This window comes from Misgurnus anguillicaudatus, chromosome 22 (genome assembly GCF_027580225.2).
Source record: "Misgurnus anguillicaudatus chromosome 22, ASM2758022v2, whole genome shotgun sequence".
In the NCBI taxonomy this organism is placed as follows: domain Eukaryota; kingdom Metazoa; phylum Chordata; class Actinopteri; order Cypriniformes; family Cobitidae; genus Misgurnus; species Misgurnus anguillicaudatus.
Genome location: NC_073358.2, coordinates 9,889,138 through 9,902,140, shown reverse-complemented (window position 1 = coordinate 9,902,140; position 13,003 = coordinate 9,889,138). Strand labels below are relative to the sequence as shown.

The following is a 13,003-nucleotide window of genomic DNA, read 5'->3' as shown; positions in this document are numbered from 1 at the left end:
CACGAATTGTACGTCTTTTAGAGAAGTGTAAAAAGGAAGTGTTCTTATTCACCTGGGTTAGTCAGGAAAAAAATTGGGTTAGGCAGCTGCTTATAAGCTTGAGATGACTGACAGGTCAGAATCATTAGACTCCTCCCATATTTACGTTTAAACCGTACCAAAACAAACATAAATTTGTCTTCTCGTGCATCTATGTCACTTTATTTGATATCGTTAACGTTTATTTTATTCACAGCTCCTATTTGCTCTCGTTTTTTTTTGGCTCCTATTTTTTTATCCCCTGGTTGAATACAATAAAAATGTGGATCAACCAATCATAAGGCACACTGATTAAACGCTGGGAAAATCCAGAGCTTTAATCCTTTAGGATTTTGAATCACATCCTTTAGAATGTGGGTGTGTTTTTTCCACCCGCAGATTTCTAAAGAAAGTTGCGAAAACGAAAGTTAACTGATCGTATCCCATCACACATATACATCTATGATGATCATTCCCGCTGCTGCTTCAGTCCGCAAGTTAAACGTGTTCAAATGGTTTCTTTTGTGCACCTGTGTGCTTGTGATGTACATCCAATGGACTCATATATGGATGCTCAGGAGTGAAATGGCTGAGATAAAGCATCGCTTCAGGCCTCGTGACGTATCAGAGATGGACGGTGGGATGTGTTGCGCGTGCTGCGGGGTAGGTGAGTGGTTTATTGTTTAATGCATCGTCTGTCTTTCAGACTGTCTGCTTTAATATGTCACTTAATCTCTCATTTCCCAAATATGTTACTGTACACTGTCAGGAAAAATTGTCAAGGAGTGGTCCCAAGTTGTCACTGGGGCAGTGCCCTTTAAAAAGCTCCTTAAATTAACCATGTTTTTGTGGTAAAAGTGTAGTACATTTTTGGGGGGTATTATTTACTATTAACCATGGTAACTACAGTACATGAATTAACTACAGTGACCATAACTATTGTTTTTGAAAACCATAGTTATTTTGTGGTAACCATGGTTTTACTACAGTAACCATGGATTTTGGGTTTAACTGTAGTAAACGCACGGTTAATTTTGTAAGGGTAGGTACAGATATGTATACATGTGGTACTTTGAGGTACTTATATGCGCTTAAGGTGCCAATATGTAACTCTTAAGGCACTAATATGAACTCTTTAGGTGCAAAGGTGTACTTATTGAAAGGGTACCACCCCAGTGACAGCTAGGGACCACTTTTTGACCATTTTGTCTGACAGTGTAAGATGAACGGGTATCACAGATTTAAAGAGACAAACACACACACAGACATAAGGAACAAGAGAGACGTGACCGGAGAGAAGAAACGGAGACAGAGACGGCACAGTGAGTTTCTCTCTCTCGCTCTCTCTCTCTCTCTTATTTTGTTTCAATTTATACAAGTTGTCTTTTCTTTTAGCAGAGCATCACACATTTCTTCATCTTGTTCCTGTGTCATCTCAGTCTTACAGTGAGTTTTTTATGTCATTGTTCACAAACATCTTTGCCGAAACCCTAAACCTTATCCTACAATCTCATTGGTTGATAAAATGTCCTACTTGTTGAAATCACACGGGGTGTTACATTTTTATTTTTAGATTGCATTTAATTGTAAACACAAAAGATGTTTTTAATATGCTTGGTCCAGAAGGTCACATTTAAGTGCACTCCAGGGCTTGGAACCAAATTTTTTCCCAATTGGTTCGTTCCGAACAGAAACAGTATTTTAACGTTTTCGTTTCAACCCTAAAATTGAGGTTCCTGAACCGGTTAGAACAAAAAAATAAAGTTCCCGAACCGGTTAATAACGTTCATACGTCAGCTGTGGGACGTACAAATAAGTAGGCTGATCATTAGGACATTAAACTTAAATTATTAGTCTACATAATTTTCCTTAAGTCTCTAGTCATCAAACATTATAAAAGGCAACATTATGTAAGTGGGATAACTGTAATTCTGACATGCCTACATTTGTCAACATTATACATTTATTAAGACAAGGACAATTTCGTTTATTGGCAAACAACTTAAAGGTGCAGTGTGTAATTTTTAGAAGGATCTTTTGACAGAAATGCAAAATAATATACAAAACTATATTATCAGGGGTGTATAAAGACCTTTCATAATGAACCGTTATGTTTTTATTACCTTAGAATGAGACATTTTTATCTACATACACAGAGGGTCCCCTTACATGGAAGTCGCCATTTTGAGCCGCCATTTTTCTACAGAAGCCCTTAACGGACAATTTTTTTTACTAGTGGCGGCTTTTTTACTAGTGTCCAGTGGCGGCTACCGTAGCTTCTCTATGTGTTTCAAAAGCGAAGGGTGAGCCGTGGACTTAGCAGTTGGTTGCAATTCGCAACCTCACCACTAGATCCCACTAAAATTTACACACTGCACCTTTAAACAAATGTTTTTATTAGAAAAAGAATACTGTGGTATTTCGAGATCATTTTGTTTGTGTGTGTCTTGTCAAGAACAGAAAGATTGCTCGCTTGCTTTTTGAAACGCGTCTCTCCGTGTATGCACTTTTGAGTGCACTTAAACACGCGCGCACACAGTTGGAGGACAAATTTCAAACGGTGCTCCACATAAAGTAAAAATTACGTTGTTTATCAGTGCTTTATTTTCCAAATGTATTTTAATGGACTACAGTATGAGACACAGTACAACTCTCTCTTAAGTTTATACATCAAGAGTTCTGATCTTTGAAGGGCATAGGGATAATCACGTTTGATTGGAGTTGGACCAGACACATTCAACCACAAGTGCGTCTGTGCGTACAGAAAATTGCTCACTTTAGCGCCTTTTTGTGGTCAAATTGTTTAAAATCACTGAAGTGTTAACATTTGCAAGCCTTTGAAACACGTGCAAATGATCAACTTTCACCCTATTTAAATGTGCGTATTAATCCGTGAATCGGATGCGAGCCGAACCGTGGGTCGTGATCTATACGGATCATGGATCAACTGCGATCCGTTACACCACTAATTAGTATTAATTAAAAAACCAAACATCTTGAGATATTTGGTAGCCTGAAATATGTACCTCTTATGATTGAGCATTAGAGACTTGGGCTTGAGTAGGCTACTTGCTGGTGGCAAGCTTCTCATTTCTCTGATGAGTCAACGACGACTGAAAGTGAACTTTACCGAGTCATATTGCACAGAAATCTTGCCAAAGAACGGAAAAAATTACGATGTTAACCAGTTACCATGATTTTAAATATATATTGTGTTCCGGAACATATATTTTTGGAAAGTTTCTGGTTTCGTTTCTGTTCCATGCAAAACATCAAGTTTCTGGTTTTCGTTTTTGTTCCGTGAACCGGTTCAAAGCCTTGCTTTTAAGTACAATAGCATATAGATTTGACATGTATGCTTGACATGAATAAATGTTTTTTTCTCAGAGATCTCACGTACTTCTCATTTATTTCTCAGATGATGATGACCTCACTGTCCTGTCTTGGGCGGTTGGGCGGAGCAGAGGTAACGGGCTCCAAGTGTCAGGTGACACAGTAACCGTGGTAACCGAGGGTACTTACTTCATTTACAGTCAGGTAGGTCATGTTTGGTTCTGGTATAACTGTATGATTTATTTACAGATAGTAACCTGTTACCCACCACAGGTCCTTCATAAACATACCACCAGTGTTATGGGTCACGTGGTCACAAAGAAGCTTAAAGGGGCGGAGTCTAAGCTAATGAAGTGTCTGAAGAGCATCCCCATCAATGTCAGCCAACCACTCAACACGTGCTACACTGCTGGTAAGACAACAGGACAGTAAAGTACAGAGATAACATGTAAATGACCCCATATTGTACTCACGCTTAAGCCATCCTAGATGTATATGACTTTCTGTGTGTTTCTGTGAAAGGCATTCACTTTCTGGAGTCTGGATCAACGCTTCAACTCTCCGTTCCTCGCACAGCAGCAGAACTCATCCTAACAGCTCACGCGACATTCATGGGCATTCTCAACATATAACAATTTCTTATGACCTGCTGTGTCCTTGTGTGCTATTTTTTAAATGAATGCCTCTCTATTATAATGCAAGACATTCATGCATAAATGTGGCTATAGCATACAAATACTTCTGGGGCCACTTTATGCTGTCTGTATACCTAATACTCAAACAATTGCGGCTACCTTACAAGTTTTTAAGTGGTGCATTAGTGACACCTTGTGGTCAATTGAAACACATTAGAAATTGTACGTTTTTCAAATGGTTATGAAAAGTCATTTGTGCTCCATATTAACCTGTTTGTATGATATATGTCTGTAACTTATATCAAACGTCTGTATAGATTACATGCAAAAATGGTTGGAAACAGCTTAAAAATACAATATGGACAGCAATACCAAGATGTCCTTGTTTATACTCTAAGTGCCTTGCAAAATAGCACAAACGATATTTGATTCATAGCACCATCACCATCTGATACTGTACTATGACATCACAATAGTAAAGGTGTGTCCTTATCAGATTTTGGCATGCATTTTCAATGAACATATTACAGTAATATATTATAAAATAAGCACTTTTAAAGAGTTTACATGTTACAAGTAAATAACACAAGCTTTTGAATTTACTTCATTTCTATTTTAAATGTATTGATTCATGTTATTTATGTGTTAAGACCTTTCCACACAGCAGCTCGTCATTGCATCAGCTTTCACTTAAATTCTGTTCCTTATCCATCAGGAAAACCCGGCAGGCATCAGACTCACTCTTGAGAATGTCTGTTTTTAACTAAACTATCTAAATTGCTTTAACACAATAGTTATCTAACCACCAAATGACAAAGCCAACAGTCTCCATAGGTTATTTAATGTTTCAGAGGCGTGTTTGCGTGCCTGTAATACTAAAGTAAACTCATTGTCAGGAAATATGTCTGAGGAAACATTTGGTCTCTAGTGTCATTGAATAAAATCACTTTTACGAAACTCTCAGCCTCAGACACTGTGATGTGCCCTTTAAACTTTTCCCACAATTTCCCTAGATAACCTTCCGGCCGAAGGTTATCTGACGGAATTGTTCACAAAAAGATTAAATTGTATGCTGCTGAACTCAGAAAAACTGTTTGGGCCAACAGAAATACATCATACTTACTTAGAAATACACTTACAATGGCCCTAAAAAAGTACTGCACACTTACTGTAAACCAAAGCTTATGATAGTGCTTTTGACAATAATACATATAATAAATTAATACATATATTTGAAAATTATAATTTTTTGCTATATGAGTTAAATAGTATATAAGTTGAAATATATTTAAAAATATAAATTAAAATGGCCTATATATATATATATATATATATATATATATATATATATATATATATATATATATATATATATATATATATATATATTTTATGAAACATGTTTTCAAAAATTATTTTTAACCAATATATTTTTGGCCATTTTGTATATTTTAAAATATAAATAAATAAATATATATTACTGTGCAAATGTCTTAGGCCACCATGCCAGAATTAGATTTATTAGAATACATCCAGAAAAAACAGGAAATGTGTATATAGTAGTAAAAACTGTATAAAAATGTTTGTTGTAAACTGATGTGTCAAGTTTTTAGGGTAAACTTCCCTTCCACTTGAGCAATAGAAGGAAACTGCAGGATCTCTTAAAGGTGCAGTGTGTAATTTTTAGAAGGATCTCTTGACAGAAATGCTAAATAATATACAAAACTATATTATCAGGGTTGTATAAAGAGGTGTAAAATTTTATATTTTATACATACTTATACATTGTATACTTATACTTTCTACGATTTATACAAACCTTTATATTTTGAAAAATATATTTTTTGGCTATATGGGTTGTGAAATTAGAAATGTATTTGTTTCCCCTGAAATATATATGAAAGCATATATGTTAATATATGAATGTTAATACAAAATATATTTAGCATATAGCACAAGAATTAGCACAATAATTTTTTTGCCGTATGCACTGCAAAACCTAAACGTCAACTCAACTCAAACCATTTAAGTAAAGTGGTTGCATTAGTTTTGAAGCACATACATTTGAGTACTGTGAACTTAAACAAATTGAGTCATTTGCAGTTATGCTGTCATACCCAAGTTCACACTACTTAAATATTAGTGCATAACTGCACATGACTCAAGTTCACAGTACTTAAATTTATGTGTTTTAAAACTGAAATGGTCTAATGCAACCGGTTTACTTAAATGGTTTGAGTTGAGTTAACTGTTAGGTTTTACAGTGTGGGAAAAATAAAGACGAATTAAGTATTTGGACATTTTCTGCTTTTCAAACATAAGTGATCATACTGTAGTTACAGTAATGTGTTGACATAGTGGCTTACAAATATAAACTAAAATCACATCGTTCCAGTTGCTTTAAAGTAATTGTAAAGTTAAGTTCCAAGTGCAGATGTCTCACAGATGTAATATGTTGGGTCTGCAAAAGAGATTAGTGTACAAATACTCTTTGGCACCACATTATGTAAAGAGGCAGGATGCTTCAGTAGGACATTGTGTGTGTGTGTGTGTGTGTGTGTGTGTGTGTGTGTGTGTGTGTGTGTGTGTGTGTGTGTGTGTGTGTGTGTGTGTGTGTGTGTGCGTGCGTGCGTGCGTGCGTGCGTGCGTGCGTGCGTGCGTGCGTGCGTGCGTGTGTGTGTGTGTTTCATTGCTCCGTGTTCATACAGTAGTTTCCTCAATTCTTGTTCCAGCATGCAGAGGTCAGAAAAGCCCCCGCTCAACAGATTAAAACATAAATACTGAGGGAAAAAAGAAACGTTGCCCTCTTCCTCCCATTTTTGGTCTTGGCATTCTGGGTAACCTTTATTGTCTGACAGGGTCAGCTTTGTGGTTTCTCTGGCTCTTCACACACTTGCATGCACACGGCTTGTCGTCTGCTGGCTCTGGACAGGATGACTGTGTTTGTCATTATTCACAAGAGCTGTCGTTATACATTCAGAAATTCACTGAAGAAAATTTCTCAGTTAATGCCAAGTGTCTGTTAATGTAAATATATACTTTATTGCATTATTTTTATTTATTAAAATTAACTTAAACTGCTAGCTGTTTTTAAATTGAATTTATATTAATATATATATATATATATATATATATATATATATATATATATATATATATATATATATATATATATATATATATATATATATATATATATATATATATATATATATATATATATATATATATATATATATAAATATATATATATTAATATGATTCAAAATCGATTCTCAAAGGCCACAAATCGATTTAATTTTTTTCATATTTATTTCGGCAAACATTGAACGTAAACTTTAACGTTAAACAAATTACTAGTCTTCTCCACTAGATGTCACCCTCTTTATGCCCTCTTTTGTAACTCGATGTTACCAAGGAGCAAGAGGCAACCTGTCATTAATTTATTCAGTGCTTAAAATGGTGGTTTCAGGTGCTTCGTCGACGTTGATGCCACCTTCAAATAAAAAGTCAGAGGTACGGAAGCATTTTAGATTTCGCAAGCAAGACTACAACAGGTTGAGACCTGGTGACTGTGGTTGCCATTTTAGTACAGTGAACTCATTGTCATGTTCTAGAAACCAGTTCGAAATGATTCGAGCTTTGTGACATGGTGCATTATCTTGCTGGAAGTAGCCATCAGAGGAAGAGTATATTGTGGTCATAAAGTATGGACATGGTCAGAAACAATGCTCAGGTAAGCTGTGGCATTTAAATGATGCCCAATTGGCACTAAGGGGCCTATAGTGTGCCAAGAAAACATCCCCCACAACATTACACCACCAGCCTGCACAGTGGTAACAAGGCATGATGGATCCATGTTCTCATTCGGTTTACACCAAATTCTGATACCATCTGAATGTCTCAACAGAAATTGAGACTCATCAGACCAGGCAAAATTTTTCCAGTCTTCAACTGTCCAATTTTGGTGAGCTTGTGCAAATTGTAGCCTCTTTTTTCTATTTGTAGTGGAGATGAGTGGTACACGGTGGGGTCTTCTGCTGTTGTAGCCCATCCACCTCAAGGTTGTGCGTGTTGTGGCTTCACAAATGCTTTGCTGCATACCTCGGTTGTATTTCAGTCAAAGTTGCTCTTCTATCAGCTTGAATCAGTCGGCCCATTCTCCTCTGACCTCTTGCATCAACGAGGCATTTTCACCCACAGGACTGCCGCATACTGGATGTTTTTCCCTTTTCACACCATTTTTTTGTAAACCCTAGAAATGGTTGTGCTTGAAAATCCCAGTAACTGAGCAGATTGTGAAATACTTAAATAAATATTTATTTATTTATATATTTATTACAGTATTGATTGTCTGACCTATCCAGGTGTGAGTTTGTCTCTCTTTCCTTAATAAAGTACACTAAACATACATTGACCCAGATGAAGCATGTCTCTGTTCACACACACACACACACACACACACACACACACACACACACACACACACACACACACACACACACACACACACACACACACACACACACACACACACACACAGCTTACAGTAGTACGATGTAGTGAAAAATGGTCATGGCCTTGGTGTGTTTCCCACAGAGAGAAGTGTTACGGGTATTTTTGCTTTTCCAGCACTCAGCAGAAAAGCAGACAATAGGAATATAGAGGGGGAGAGGTGAATGTAACGCACACCGTTATTCATCAGTCTAGATTCAGACACAATCATCCTCTGTTTTTCCATGACTACAGCACAAATCTAAATACAAATATTCAGACGTCATTTAGGACAGAAAAACAACCAGCGAGATCTCTATCTCAATTGTTCCTTTAAGAGACAAGGCAACTATAATACAGAACTGAGAAGTCCATCAAGTCTCCGGAGCAATAAAACTCTCATGTAAAACCTCTCAAATAAGACAACACAACCAAGCACTACCATCATTTACACACTAGGTGGCACTTTATGCTCTCTCTCTCTCTCTCTCTCTCTCTCTCTCTCTCTCTCTCTCTCTCTCTCTCTCTCTCTCTCTCTCTCTCTCTCTCTCTCTCTCGGTTCGGAGCTGAAGATAATAAATTGTTCCTCTGCACTCGTTTCTCCGAGGATTGTGGTCTGAAGTCCAATCCAATAGAAATGATGGCAGCCATATTCAGCCATGTGTCCTGAAGGATAAACAAACTACAGCATAGAAGATAGATGCAGAAAGTTACACAAGCACTTGTGTCTAAAACTATAATAATATAAACAGTAAGACCTGCAAAAACACTAAAGAATAGCATTTACTATAGTAAACTGCATTCAAGTGTAGCATACAATAGTACATTATAGCAATCAATACACCTTGTTGTTCTGTAGTATTAACTATAATAAATTGATAAACTGCATTTAATACTTTAGTATACTTTTATATGGTAAGGTACAAATATAGTAATATATAACAAATACTACAGTATTTTAATGTGAGGATGGATTCTCAATGCCAGTGTGATGCTGTGTGATTACATAAGCGTGTTAGCCTACTATATGGTTGCTAGGGTGTTCTCGGTGGTTGCTAAGGCTTTGCTAGATAATTGTAAAAGATCTACTTGCAAGTATCCACAATAAGAACTCTGGGGTTTGTTCAAATCCCTTAACCTAATTATAAGCAAAAGTAATAACCCCAGCAAGCATCTAGCAATTATAGAGTTGCTGCAATGAATTATCCACCGAAGAAGAAATCAAACACGACAATGATGGCGTGAAAATCACTGTACTTAGCAACACTACATCACATATTAAATGTTTATGTTTCATGCCGGGAACTTCTCAAACCGAGCCATGTGTTTCCAATAAGTGTTCCGTAAGCGAGAGATTTTTGGATAGAAAATGTCAAGTGGGAAATGTGTGCGTACGTATTGGGTACGTATGCGCATCCAATAGGGTTTAGTAGCCTGTATGCATCAGATTATTCTTGTAGTAAATGGAAACATGTTGGCTCTGATCATGAGTAAAAATGAGCAAACAGCATATTTTAAAGTGACTTCACATGAGCACTATGCTTACTAAGTAGGTCGCTCACTAGCCAACAGAGCACATTTATATGCATATCAGATATCTGGCAACCAACTGTTCAGAGTCCTCACACACATGCACTTTTACAGAATATCATTGTTTTTACTGTACTGTCATGTGTTTCCGAAAGCATACCTGACCTTATGATTCACATACAGTGTCACCAAAAACAAGTAATGGCAGCTTAAAGGGACAGTTTACAAAAAATCTGTTTTTTTATACACAGATGTTCTTCTAAATTAAATATTGAATTAATTAAAGACCTTGAATGAATGATTGTATATGAAAAATGTCTCCAACTAGGTATAAAAATATTTACAGGATTTTAGAGTTTTCTGAGCACAGTGTAATACGTGTAACATTTGTATGAACAAAAATGTTATACATATAATCTATTACCACTATATTTAACCATCTGTTTATTTCTCCTTAACCCCTGATGATGAAGTACAGACATGAAGAAAAATAACAGTCTATACTCATGTTTACTATTTTAGATAATGGACAAAGCAGGACACATGTTTTTGCGAGACAACGTACTTCGTAGGAATTCTGTGAATTAAAATGCACAAACCAGAAGCAATAATACCCAACAAATGGAGAAGGGATGGTCACTCAAAAAAAATCTAATGTTTATTTTATTTTAATTTTCATATGCACAAACAACATTATAGATGTGACACTTTTTTCATTTATGGATCATGTGACGATACTAAAACCGTCACTTAACCAAACTATGTAAAAAAAAAATGTAAACCGTTAAATGTTAAAAAAATGTAAAACTTAAAGTCTTAACCTTTTTCAATTGAAGGCCCTATATTGTCCTCTACTAAATGTAAAGGCCCTCCCACTGATAGTTTCTATCCAATAAAATATAATAGAGACGTGGTATTGAACATACATTACATAATAAACAAACGCTAAGAAATATCATGATTTTTAGTTGCTTTAGCTTATTTAAATATTTGTTTTGTCTTATTCAGAATAATTTTAGGTCATAATGAACTTTATTCAGGACCCCGGTTGAAATAAAAATGGGTTGAAAAAATGGGTGTTTTTCATTTCATTTCAGAGAATTGTTTCTAACCTACGGAGCCCCTAAGGGGACATGGAGCAAAAATTAAATAAAGTTTAGTTTCTCACATAAAACTATCGCGCCCTCATATAAAACTATCGCGCCCTCACGTGAAACTATCGCGCCCTCATGTGAAACTTTCGCGTGCTCACGTGAAACTTTCTTGTGCTCATGTGAAACTTTCGCATGCTCACGTGAAACTTTCGCGTGTGCACCTGAAACTAGCGCGTTTAGTTTCGAAAGCTCATTTGAAACTTTCACGTGTGCACGTGAAACTATCGCACGTGAAACTTTTGCGTGAGCATGCGATAGTTTCATGTGAGGGCGCGATAGTTTCACGTGGGGGTGAGATAGTTTCACGTGAGGGTGCAATAGTTTCACTTGAGGGCGCAATAGTTTTAGGTGAGTAACTAAACTATCGCGTGGACACGTGAAACTACCGCGTTTAGTTTCGCATGCTCATTTGAACCTTTAGTGTGCACGTGAAACTATCGCATGTGAAACTTTCGCGTGAGCGCGCGATAGTTTCATGTGAGTGCGTGATAGTTTCACGTGAGGGCGTGATAGTTTCACGTGAGCGCGGGATAGTTTCACGTGAGCGCGGGATAGTTTTACGTGAGCGCGGGATAGTTTCACGTGAGCGCGGGATAGTTTCACGTGAGCACGCGATAGTTTCACGTGAGCACGCGATAGTTTCACGTGAGCGCGTAAAAAAAATCTACACATGAAGGTTTTGCGTGAGCACATGAAAGTTTCCCTGTGAGCACATAAAGGTTTCATGTTAGCACATGAAACTAAACTTTAGATTTTTTTACTCCAATGTCACCTAAGGGGCTTGGTACCAAACACATTCAAATGTAATGTATTGCTGTAACACATTACACAGACAGTCAGCTAGGTAGTACTGAATTGTGAAGTTACGCCGTTAAACAGTTTTTTCACATTTCTTTGTTCAGGATTTTTTTTGGGCGGGGCTAAACAATCACCCCCTAAAACAATTGTGGGAATCTTGCCGACACTCTTAAATGGTTGTGATAAAACAACACATTTGGTGTCTACTTAAGGACAAAATGCACATTTAATCTTGTGTTGTCCCTTTAATTTATTTGAACACAAAATCAGAACATAATGTGTTAAAATAACACATAATGGGGCAGTTCCTTACGGAGCCTCTAAGGGGACATGGAGAATTTTTTTTATAAAGTTTAGTTTCGCGTGCGCACGTGAAACTATCGCGTTTAGTTTCATGCACACACGTGAAACTATCGCGTGCGCACGTGAAAGCGAAAGTTTCATGTGCGCACGCGAAAGTTTCAAGTGCGTACGCGAAAGTTTCACGTGCATACGCGGAAGTTTCACGTGCATACGCAAAAGTTTCACGTGCGCGCGCAAAACTAAACTTTTTAAAAAAATATTCTGCACATGAAGGTTTCACGTGAGCACATGAGACTAAACTTTAGATTTTTTTACTCATGTCACCTTAGGGGCTACGCAGACAGGGATTAGACTAGTCCTAAAATAAAATAAATGTAAGAGCTGTCCAAACTGAAAACAACTTGCACTGGCATATCTTAAAATACATCAGTTCCCTTTATATTTTGCCTCAAAATGCACAGAAGTAATGTTTTTGTAAGGCATGTTTGTTATAAATAAAATAAGACCTAGTCCTGGTTTAAGATAATCCCTGTCCGTGAACCCCCCCCCCAATGTGTTAAATAGCATAAGACAAAACAACATGTAAAAAATGAACAATGCATTTTTCCAAGATTTTGATAACATTTTGTACTTGGAGTATTTTTTAATCATTCAAATTTGGTTTGGTGGTTAATAACACATTTTTCCGGTGTGACAATCTGAAAATACATTTAATATTGGACTTTACACAGACAAAGA

General features: G+C 36.7%; 1 protein-coding gene across 3 annotated transcripts; it reads left to right on the top strand.

Moving 5' to 3' along the window:
- Positions 1-257: 257 nt before the first annotated feature.
- Positions 258-3,996, top strand: tnfsf13 (TNF superfamily member 13). Of its 3 annotated transcripts, none has more exons than XM_055200819.2 (6): positions 258-681; positions 1,235-1,340; positions 1,414-1,464; positions 3,437-3,555; positions 3,625-3,763; positions 3,874-3,996. In XM_055200819.2, the coding sequence occupies exons 1-6, from the start codon at positions 481-483 to the stop codon at positions 3,981-3,983; spliced, it is 726 nt and encodes a 241-aa protein (XP_055056794.2). In that variant the 5' UTR covers positions 258-480; the 3' UTR covers positions 3,984-3,996. The 3 variants fall into 3 exon arrangements, with proteins under 3 accessions (XP_055056794.2, XP_055056795.2, XP_055056796.2); XM_055200820.2 differs by having other exon boundaries at positions 259-681; positions 1,417-1,464; XM_055200821.2 differs by lacking the exon at positions 1,235-1,340 and having other exon boundaries at positions 260-685.
- Positions 3,997-13,003: the final 9,007 nt, after the last annotated feature.